This window comes from Oryza glaberrima, chromosome 6 (assembly GCF_000147395.1).
Source record: "Oryza glaberrima chromosome 6, OglaRS2, whole genome shotgun sequence".
NCBI lineage: Eukaryota > Viridiplantae > Streptophyta > Magnoliopsida > Poales > Poaceae > Oryza > Oryza glaberrima.
Genome location: NC_068331.1, coordinates 21,869,683 through 21,881,680, shown reverse-complemented (window position 1 = coordinate 21,881,680; position 11,998 = coordinate 21,869,683). Strand labels below are relative to the sequence as shown.

The 11,998-nt window shown below is 41.2% G+C and overlaps 1 protein-coding gene across 1 annotated transcript; it reads right to left on the bottom strand.

Annotated features, from left to right (window-relative positions):
- Nucleotides 1–3,357: 3,357 nt before the first annotated feature.
- Nucleotides 3,358–7,108, bottom strand: LOC127777003 (receptor kinase-like protein Xa21). The gene is made up of 3 exons (XM_052303528.1): nt 6,715–7,108; nt 3,867–5,862; nt 3,358–3,725 (listed from the first exon to the last, which is right to left on the bottom strand). Exons 1-3 carry the CDS (start codon nt 7,033–7,035, stop codon nt 3,358–3,360), a joined length of 2,685 nt encoding a protein of 894 aa, XP_052159488.1. The 5' UTR covers nt 7,036–7,108.
- Between the last annotated feature and the right edge of the window lie 4,890 nt (nt 7,109–11,998).

Here is an 11,998-nt window from a genome sequence, read left to right as displayed (position 1 = left end):
TGCCAAAAACAAAGTTGTAGAACTTGTTGAGATGTACCAATTTTCTTTTGGTCATTTCTCCATCCGAGTTCTATTGAACTATATAAAATTTGAACTTTATAATATAATAAATTCAAATAATTTTTTTACATAGTAAATGATTTCAAATAGAAAAGTTGTCAACAACAAAGTTGTATAACTTATCAAGATCTGCAACTTTTGTATTTGTCATTATTCCCTATGACTTTGTTTGAACAGTTTGAATTTGAATTTCAAAATATGACAACTTCAAACAATATTTTCAAATACAAAATGATTTCAACTGAAAAAGTCATCAATAACAAAATTGTATAACTCATCAAGATCTATAACTTCTATTTTGGTCATTTCTTCATCTGATAAATAAAAGTTATAGATCTTGATAAGTTATACAACCTTGTTATTGATGACTTTTTCAGTTGAAATCATTTACTTCTTCAAAATATTATTTGAAGTTTTGAAATTTAAATTTTTAATTGATAAAACAAAGTCACAAGAAAAAATAGCCAATATAATACCAGTAAGAACACAGTAACATGATAGAGCATGATTTTAGAAACATTTAGGGAAAAAATCATCCAATTTGGAGTTTATATGAGTGAGATACACTAGTTTCAAATTTTTCAATTTTTATTTTCGCATACAGCTGCTTAAGTGGCCCGTATGGAAAAAATCGATTTTTCCATGCGGTCGCTTAAGTGAGCCACATGCAAAAATGAGCTCATTTTTGCATGCGGCCCTCTTAAGAGACCCGTATGAGAAATCGATTTTTTGCATACGGGCCACTCAAGCAGCCGTATGGGAAAATGACCCTCGATTTTTGCAGACGCCACTAGTTATGGTCCGCATGGAAAAATGATGAGGCCTCGTATAGAAAAATCACTTTTGTAGTAGTGTGGCATGATTCTAATTTTAGCAGATTACAGTAGCATCTACCCGATTTTATGAATAATAGTGACATTTTTTTTATTTGTCATATTTATAGAGGCATGAATCCAATTAACCCATTTTTATTAATGGTGTATTCTTTCCGACACTAAATGTAAGGGGTTCTGTCTATGAATTTGTTCAAGTATACCTTATTCAAAGGCATGTGTAGTGTACCTTAAGAGTTTAAATAATTTGTTGTAACTTTTTAATTGATGCTACCTTATTAAAAATCTCTTTTAATGTGCAATGTCATTGACTTTTTTATAATAACATTTGACCATTGGTTTATTAAAAATATATGTACATTATTACAAATGTTAAAAGTAAAAGTCATACTAAATTCTTTTAATGATAACATAGTCAAACGTTGTAGAAAAACAAAAACATTTAAAAGTATTTATCATAACAAAATAAATGATATTTATATATTTTTAAATAGAACAAGTGGTTAAATATCACGTCAAAAATCAACTGCATCATTTATTAAAAAAATGAGTGAGTAATATTTAAGGACCTGTTCAGACGGTAGCCAAAATAAACCTTATCAAATTTTGGCAAGATGGTAATATTGACAGGATTTCTTATGTATTGATCAAATTTGACAACAAACTAAATGTAGATATTTTTTTTGGCAACTTTACCAAAAAATGGTATGGTTAAAAATGGCATCAAAATGAACATGCCCTGAAAGCAAAAATTACAAAAACTATCCATATGAAATTTGAAGTTCGAAATTCCACTCATAAATCATTTTGTTACATATACCCATCCACGATCCACATGCTCAGTTTTAATGCAAAACCACCGCTAGCTGACTGTCGACAGTGAAAACTATCGATTATTTTCACTGTTGATTCCGCGTTAAGATTTGTGCTGAGATATTTTGCTATCGGATGTAGACCCTCTTTTTATAAGCTAGTTCCATCATCGTATGTTTATGCCAGATTTGTTACATGCTAGTTACATTGTAGTTACATCTAAGTTATATTCTAGTTACATTGTAGTTACACTATAATTATATTGTAATAATTACAGTGTAACTATAGTGTAACTACCCTATAACTATATTTATATCTCTATATAAATTAGATATAAAGTTGCATATATTATTTTAATACATATATATAAGTTATTATTATTATAGTATATTTCTAGTGAATTACTCCCTCCGTTTCACAATGTAATTCATTCTAGTATTTCCCACATTCATGTTGATGTTAATGAATCTAGACATATATATCTATTTAGATTCATTAACATCAATATAAATGTGAGAAATGCTAGAACGACTTATATTGTGAAACGGAGGAAGTATATACTATAGTTAGATTTGAATGTTTCAAAAAAACACTCGATAGTTTTTTTTAGCTAATTCCCCATAAAAATCAACTACAGAAGTCGTAGGCTGCGGTTCCACTCTCCAATGCAGCGGCGCTGGTTGAAAACCGATCGCCGCCTCGCCGGAGCCCGGATCCGGAGACCCACGCGAGCTCACGCGACTTGGTCCACTTCCACCAAATCAATCAGTAGACCGTAGGTGATTTTTTTTATCAAAGGTCAGGGCCGTCTCATCCCACCAGCCGTTGTCTGCAACCTTTCCTCTCACTGCCATCAGCTCACGGCAGGGTGGTCTCTCTGCTACTTTTATCTCATGGCCGCACACAAGATGTTCGATGAAATGCCGAGCCTTTCTTTGTTCCCAGGGCTCGGGCCGCTGCAGCGCCTGTAGCCCTCCCGAAGCTTTGCTGCGTGTGTCACAAGGGTATGGTTAGGATGCTGATGCACTTGTCATTGTCAATTGTCATGCTGACATGCTTCGTACGGGCGTAGCCTGCAATCCTTTTTATTTTTCTTCTTTTTCTTTCTTTTTTTTTTCAGAAAAAAGTGCAGCCTGCTTGGGTTTGGGGATCAATTTTGTTGGTTTTCTGTGCTAATGCAGTAATACAATCCCATGACTGATGGCATACACCGGACACAAACACAATACAAAGGAGAAAGATCAACATATGCCAGACCTACAGTGCTAGCACTCCAAGACACTATCAGGTACCACTACCAGTGCAGTAGCTCTTTGGTTTTGTATTATTCACTGTACTGCCAACACGAAAAATTGATCATTTTCTTCGTTCACATCCTTGAAGTCAAAGTACCGATACAACATGGTTTATTGCTTTAGGAAGATAATACTGGTATGCATTACATGATTTACATATGAAGTGAAATTCAAGATAATATGACAAGCCTTGATGCCTAAATGGTCAATTATTCAAACTCCACTTTTGGACTATGTATCTGGTACCAGACTATTTTGCTACTTGAGTAAGCTTTATGAACTCCGTCTGCCTACTACTCTGCTTGCTCACATGCATTTTCTGGTACTGGACTTACCCTTCTTCATAAATGGATTCTTCATGGAAAGAATTTTTCTTTGATTTTGTGAAGTTCTCTTACAGCATCTCGTATTTGCACCCGTTCTGTAGGCAATTGTTTTGAACAGAGGATACCAACCCTCAAAATAGAAGTTATGCATGCAAGTGCTGCTTCCTTGTTTAGGAGTGTGTTGTGATCCATCTCTGTGTCTTCCCTTGGTAATATGAGATTCTGGTCCACAACATCCTCTACACTATCAGGCAGCGCTTCCTCAACAAACCTGTGAAGGTCAGCATTCTCCTCAAAATTTTGTTCGGTAGGCCTTCTTCCTGTAAACATTTCTAGTAAGATTATCCCATAGCTATAAACATCTCCACTTGTAGTAACTTCATTGCCAATTCCATATTCTGAAAATGTGATTGCAGCACAAGCATAAGCTCAATGGGTCATTACCTAAGTAAATTATTTACAAGGTATCGTAAATGTCTCATATATTTTAAATGGTAACAAGGCAAGAAGTATATTTTTGGCAAGTGATAAATGCGCACCTGGAGCAGCATATCCAATGGTCCCTCTAAATGCGGCCCAGCTGTATGAGACTTGAGATGCATTGTTATCTCCTTGATTTGTGAACCTTGCCAGTCCAAAGTCACCCACATGAGCCATCATATCACTGTCTAGAAGAATATTGCTAGGCTTAAGATCACAATGAACTATTGGAACTGGCTTGTAATCATGAAGATACTCCACTGCAGATCCTACATCGGTGGCAATGCTTAGCTTCTGGTAAATATTTAGGACACTTTGATCACTTTGCTCATCTATATGAGTATGCAACCATTTGTCAAGGCTTCCATTTGGTAGATACTCAAAGATAAGTGCTTTAAAATCATGCCCCCTAGGATCAATTGATGAGCAAGCTGTTAATATCTTCACAAGATTGCGATGCCGTAGATATCTTAATGCCTCACATTCCGCAAGAAAACTATGTGATGCTCCCCTCTCTTGGAGCTTGAGTACCTTTACTGCAACAACACTATATTGATCGAAACTCATATTTGCCTTGTACACTGAACCAAATCTTCCTTCACCAATGAGATTTGAAGAGGAGAACCCATTTGTTCCCATAGATAGCTCAGTATAAGAAACTCTTGGCAGTTGATTCCTGACAGCTCTGGTAGATGTCTGTCCACTGCTGGATTTATGTTTCTTACATAAAACGGAGATCAAACTTATGCTGATGACAAAAAACAAGCATGTTATGGACACTGACATGGCTACAGCTAGTTTTGGGAATTTATGCTTTCTTGCTTGTTGGTTTGTACATGATGGCAAACTTAATACTGGAATGCCCCCACATAGGCCCACATTTCCAACAATTGAGAATGCAGTTGCATTACAAAATATCCCATCATCTGGAACTTCACCTATCAAGTTGTTGAAGGAGAGATTCAGATACGTGAGACCAATAAAGCTGCCAAGAAACATTGGAATGATCCCCGAAATGTTGTTGCTTGAAAGATCTAGCTCTTGAAGGCCTGTCAACTTGTTCATTGTAGAGGGAATTGAACCATGAATGAAATTTTGTGAAACAAGAAGGAATTCCAAACTCTGGCATCCTCCAATTGAGATGGGAATCTCACCAGTTAGCTTGTTTTGTGAGAAATCAAGACCTTGCAAATTTTTCAATAGACCAAGCTCCGAAGGCATGGGCCCTACTAACATGTTGCTCAGCAAGCTAATGGATCTTAGTCTACTAGACGAGAAAATTTCTTTTGGTATATTTCCACTAAGTTTGTTGTAAGCAAGAGCTAATACACCTAAAGGGCATTTTCCAAGAGCTGAAGGTATTTCCCCAGTAAATGCATTCATAGATAGATAGAGTTCACTCAACTGTGTGAGATTTCCAAGAGTTGGTGGGATCTCTCCTGATAGTCTATTTTGAGCTAGTGATATCACATTCAATTTTGATAGTTTTCCGAGAGAAGCAGGTATGGAACCAGTGAGGAGATTAGGACCCATGTAAAGTGCCATCAAATTAGAAAGCCTCCCAATTCCTTCAGGTATATTTCCTCCTACTTCATTGTTGAGAATCGCAAGGTGTTCTAAGCTGGTTGGAAGATTAGAAAGTGAGTGTGGTAGCACACCCCTAAGCCTATTGAAACTTAACTGCAGAACTTGTAGTTGGGTGCAGTTTGTCAAGGCATTCATGAAGTCCCAGTCAGAGTTGTAGTTTGCCTCTAATTTATTGTAATCGAGACGCAGTTTCGACAATCTCTTGAGGTTTCCGAGATTCGAAGGAATTGTTCCTGAGAAAGAGTTATTATCTAGTTGAATTAGATCAAGCATTGAACAGTTGGAAAGGGATAAAGGAATGAGACCATGAAATTTGTTGCCATTCAAGGCAAGTCCCTGGAGTAGAGGAAACTTATCTCCAAAATAATTCTGCAAGCTGCCACTGAACTTATTATTTTGCAGATCCAACTTCTGAAGAGATGAGAGGTTAAATAGCGATAGAGGGATCTCCCCTATAAGGTTGTTGAACTGCAAACCAATATAAACAAGATTAATAAGTTTGCCTAGGGACGAAGGAATGGTGCCTGTGAGCATGTTCTCCGTAAGACGGAGACTATTCAGACCATAAATATTGCCTAAGGAATGGGGGATGATTCCAGTAAGATTATTCCTTGCAAAGTTTAACTCTGTGAGGGAAGAAAGGTTCCCTAATGATGGAGGGATGTTCCCTACAAGTTTGTTACTTGCTAAAATAAAAGTACTGAGATAAGGGAGTCCACCAAGTGATGGCGGGATGGTTCCAACGAGACTGTTGTTTCCAAGATCCAACCAATTTAGGGAGAATAGGTTACCTAAAGATGCTGGAATGGATCCTGAAAGTTTGTTCTTTCCAAAGTCCATGAACTGCAAATTTTGAAGGTTGCCAATTTCAGGAGGGATGGATCCAGTGAGGCCATTATCACTTATATCAATCAAGATTAAGTTTTTTAAATTCCCTATGTAAGAAGGGATGCTTCCTGTGAGATTATTGTTGTAAAGATTGAGGAGCTCAAGACGTTGGAGTGAACCAAGCTCACTGGGTATCTCTCCCTCTAGATAATTAGCAAAGACCTCAATGGTTCGGAGATATGAACAGTGGCTAAGATTGGATGGAATTCTGCCTTGGAGGTTATTGTACCACAAACTAATGGTTTGAAGACGCGAGCATTGAGACAGAGATGTCGGAATTTCTCCCTCGAGAGAGTTGATACTCAAGTTCAGAAACTTAAGATGGTCGAGAAGGCCGAGTTCATGTGGGATGTGCCCACCAAACTGGTTCTGTGGCAAGTGGAGCTTCCTGAGGTATGTAAGATTAGAAATGGAAGGGGAGATGCTACCAACCAGCCCGAGATTGTTAAGGTCGATGGCGATGACGCGACCACGACGACGCCCACGCTTGCCGCACATCACACCTTGCCATCTGCAGTGGTGCAGTGACCTGTTTCCCCATGAGGTGAGCGCTCCAGAGGGGTCTTTTGTTATGAGTGACTTGAATGAGAGGAGCACTTGGCGATCTGAGCTGTTGGAGGCAGTGTTTGCAGTTGGAGCTTTGAGCATGGAGGCATCGGTGGTGCTTGGGGCGTTAGATAGCAAAGCAGCTGCAAGAAGAAAGCTTACTGCCCAGGATGCACCTGTTGTGCATTTGCAGCGTCTTAGCTCCATTGAACCCGGGATGATCAAGAGACAAGGTGTATAATGTATTGCATCTCAGGTAAGGCGAACTCACCTGTCTTAAATAGCTTCTGAGTTTCAAGTGCATAACTTGTTGTGAAACCGAAGTACATGAACCTTCAAATGGGATGAGAATTTAAACACGGCCCCGCGTCGTCCCTCCCCCACGGGCGACATGGGAGGCGAAAACCTCGCCGTTGGCCGCTCCTCCCTCCTTCCTCCTCTGACTCGCCGCCGCCCGAGCGGCCGCTAGCAAAGCCGCGCGGCTGCAAGGACGGCGGTGGTGGGGCTTCGTCTCTCCACGTCATGCTCGGCAGAGGGGGCTGCACGGGCCGGTGGAAACTGCCCAAATCCGTGCCACCTCGGCTGGATCTGGTGGGGAGGAAGCTGGCAGCAGGGCAGAGTAGTGGGGCGGCAGCTCTTGGTGGTGGTGGCGGCGGCGTTTGGAGGTGGCAACGGTGGCGATGGCGTCTTGGTTGGTGGTGACGGGACGCTAGCGGCGGTGGAGGAGATGACTCTGGCGGCGGCGGCCGGCGGCGGCGTCTGCTGGTGGTGGCGACGACGACGGTGGCTGCGGCGGCTGGTGGTGGCGACGGTGGCGGATGAGGGCCACGGTGGGTAGTGGCGACCGCGGCTGAGGCGATCGGCGACCGTGGCTGCGATGGTTGTCTGACCGCGACCGTGGCTGCGGAGGCTAGATCCAGCGTCGCCGCCGCCGGATCTGGGCCGCCGTGGCGGCTGCGGCGGTCAGCTCAGGGAGGAGACATCGGCAGTGGAGGCGTGGGAGACTACGGTAGGCGGCAGCAGGCGCGGAGGAGCAGAAGGCCGCGACGGCGGTGGCAGGCGCAACGGCAGCGCACGAAGGAGTGGGTGCCTGGCCAGCGGGGCGGGTGGTCAGCACGGCGAAGGAAACTCGGCCGACAGCTGACAAGGCGAAGGAGGCGTGGCCGGTAGCTGTGCGGTGCGAGGTGACGAGGCCGGTGGCCGCGGTGCGAGGAGACGCAGCCAAGGCACGTCGAGGACGGCCGGCGTGCGAGGTCCTCCGCAGCGGTAGGTGAGACCGGTGGAGGCGGAGCCTGTGAGGTGGCAGCACGTCGAGACTGCCGGCAGGGGACGCAGGTGCAGTGGTGCCCACGCGCTAGCGGAGGCTTGGATGGCGGTGGAGCAATGGTACACTTGTGGTAGATCAACAGGTGATGGACGGCGGGTGAAAACCCAGTCCGGTCTCGGCCGGGCCGGCAACGATGATGTTCGAGCGTCATTCCTACCCGAGGGCGTTGTTGTGCCGTCCCATCCCTCTAGTGTGGATGCCGGGCGAAAGCCCAGTCTTGGCTCTTTTTGAGACCTTGACGGACGACGGCAACGGTTTTTCATCGTTTCTCTCCTTGGAGACGTCGTTTAGTCATCCCCTTGCCGAAACCCTCCAACCAATTGATGCAAGCTTGCTCTAGATTTTATACTCTTGTGGCGGCGTCCTAGTTCCTACAGGTTGGCCATGTTGGAGGGCTTAGGGGGGAGAGGAGTTCCATTCTTCTCTCTCACCCTCTCTCTCTCTAACTCTTGAAAACCTAGATAGAGTGGGGTTTTGTGTTTGTTGTAAGGGTCAGGTTTTGGGCGATCTTGGCAGTGTTCCGTTGTTGGCCTAGCGGCGGTCGGTCACGCTTAGCGGCGGCCGGTCCGGTGCTAGCCTTCTCCTGGATGTGTGTTGGCGTTGTCGGTGTGTGGGTGGTGGTATACTTTTTTCTTTTCCTGGTTACGACCTTCCAGGGTTGTAATCTTATAATTTTTTTCCTGCTTTATCAGTAGAACTTCGCACCGTCTTGCGAGTCGTTCAAAAAAAACCTTCAAATGGTGATCGCAGGCTGTGATGGAAGACTCAAAGTCGTGGTAAGCATGACAAGGACAGGACTTACGTTACGTGTAAACCACTGCCAGTTGTGTCCTTCGATGCTTGGTGAATGATATGATTCGGAGATCCTCAGCTTATTGGCTGAGTAACTGACACGGCAAATTCGGAAATGACATTCGGGTCACGGGGCTCCATTGTCACTAGAGCCCAAATTATGTGACTATGCACATGGCATTCTGTCTTTTCTTTAAATCTTAAAATTTTTAGAGTAGGGTGCTTCCTCCATTTCATATTATAAAATTTTCTAGAATTGTCTACATTCATATATATATATATATATATATATATATATATATATATATATATATATATATATATATATGTTAATGAATCTACACATATATGTGTGCCTAGATTCATTAACATATATATGAATATGGGCAATGTTAGAAAGTTTTATAACCTGAAATGGAGTTAGTATTTTTTAGTCGGCTTTTAACCGGAGATATGTAACCTTTTAAATCAGGAACCTAGCCCTTAAACAACCCAATCTGCAGTTTGCTCCAATGAAGATTTGAACTCAAGACCTTAAGGTGCTACTCAGGTCACTACAACCACTGTAGTCTATACTACATGCCCTTTTACACATTGCACTCTATCTAAGATTATCAGGATCACAATAGTAACATGAATAGAATTGGAATTGGATTATATGAACAGGATATTATCATATTTTATATTTTTTAAAATTCGGTACTACTCCCTCCGTTTTACAATGTAAGTCATTCTAGCATTTCCTATATTCATATTGATGTTAATGAATCTATACATATATATCTATCTAGATTCATTAACATCAATATGAATGTGGGAAATGCTAAAATGATTTACATTGTGAAACGGAGGAAGTAATATATTGTAAAAATAAAGCTTGTAAGAGCTGGTTTAGTTTGCAGAAATTTCAACCTATAAGAATAGGAATACATACACATATCAATCCCTAAAATTTTCCAAGAGGTTGGAATGGGTGAAATAAGATTAGAAAATACCACAGGATGGTATTCCGTTTGGATGAAATGATACCCTAGAGATATCGTCTAATACCTAGTAAGTATCGACTGATACCCTGTTCGAACGTGATGATGTCTCAGAGGCATCGCTCGATACCTTAGGTACATATCAAACGATACCTCAGAGGTAACATCCCGTCAGAACGGGATACCATTCTATAGCATTCCTAAAAAATAATGTTTTCTTCCTACATGTTGTAGGAAAGGAATTTTTCCTTTTCTTTTCTTATATTTCATCCGTACAAACCAAGTGACATTTCTATTATCAATCTTTTTTCGATATAATGATTTCCTATTAGGCTGTGACTTAGTAACCTGATTCTCGTGTAATGCTCGCAGTAATTCCTCTTTTGACGACCTCTTACGGTTCACAAACACAAATGATGTGCATATGTGTAGCATCGTTTTTCTCCAAATTTTATCAACTTGACTAAAACGTGGTAGTGTAGCATACTATTTGAGGATAACTCACCAGGCGACCTGCGGCTGACTGGGAATGGCATGGTCTTGGCCTTTAAATGTAGTGTCCCAATGAGAACAACAATGTTGTCAGTCAGTCACTATCTTTGTCTCAAGTCTGAAACCGTTGATTGCAAGCGTTCCATTTGGGCATCCCTTATTCTCTTTTTCTGTTTTCTTCAATATGAAAGAACTGGATGATTACTCGTTGAAAGGTAATGCAGCTATAGCTCTGCTAGCTTACAAGGTAAATAGAGATATCGCATTGCTTTGTTACTTGCTTCTTTGTTGCTTCTGTGCCCATCCATGTCACTCTGAATATGCCATGCCATTGAAGGGGTGAAAACGGTCGGAACGATGCTCGATCCCTTATTCAGTTTGACATTAATACTATGCAGAAAGAATTATGAAAAAACAACATTTAAAAATAGCCAAAAACGATACGGTTGGAAACGGTACCCTTATACAGAAACGGTGCTCGGTCGATCGGGAATTTCCGTGACCGTTTTCACCCGTAAGTGATGATCTGGTCGGCTTTTAGGATCAGGGGTGTGAAGAGGTTTGTGATGTATGATTTATTTTTCAGTCGGTTTTGTTAAGCTCTACTGCGTGCACGGCTGCTAGAACCATTTACACCCCCGTTTTTAAATAAATGATGATTTTCACTTTACTATTTAAATTTTGACCACAATTTACTCTTAAGTGTTTAGAGTAAAACGAATAAAAGTTTCATGCTGGTATTTATTAGATCATAATACACCTTTAATAGTATGAGATCATTTTAGCCTTCGTAAATATATGGAACTCTATATTGAAAAATAGACACTGGTCAATGTGTGAAAGTGAATAGTACCAAGAGAGTTAGTGGTTTTCCTAGTCTTAGTGTACTTCTATAATATTGTCGCTGGGCTATACTTGCACATGATATTCGTAGAGTATGGAAATCGTTGGAACTAGGATGTATGTGAGGTCGGATCCGCGGAACATGGGAGAAGGATTCATATTGATTCGGATGTACGTGAGGTCGGATCTACGGAACACAGGACAAGGATTTATATTGATTCGGGCCCTCAAGATGAGTAATAACCCTATTACAGTTTATATGGATATATAGATATAAATACAAGGATTACAATGGAGAATAGGACGACTAGACAAATCCATTGACTAGAAGCTGTCGAGAACGGCTCGACGAGATCTATTCGGCAAATATGGTTTGGCTTCCTCTGGATGTCCCTCCCTGCTTGTATAAGGTCTTTCGCTATGGCTTGTATCTCGATGTCCCTCCTTGCTTGTATATATATATAGCATAGATCATCTTAAGTAGAACTCGAAGAAATAAAGCATGATACGAGCCCAAGAAGACCTTATATTCCCCGAATAGAACTTGGACACCTTTTATTCCGGGAAGATAATTTTTTTTATGTTTCGTATTTCCTTAATTAAAGGGTACCTAAGATAATTTCCTTTTTATCTGTCATATTTCCTTAATTAAAGGATACCTTCTCGTATAATATGGTATTGTCGTCCACAAACCGGCTCGTGTATAGGAGGTTTGCCTTATTCTTGACATTGA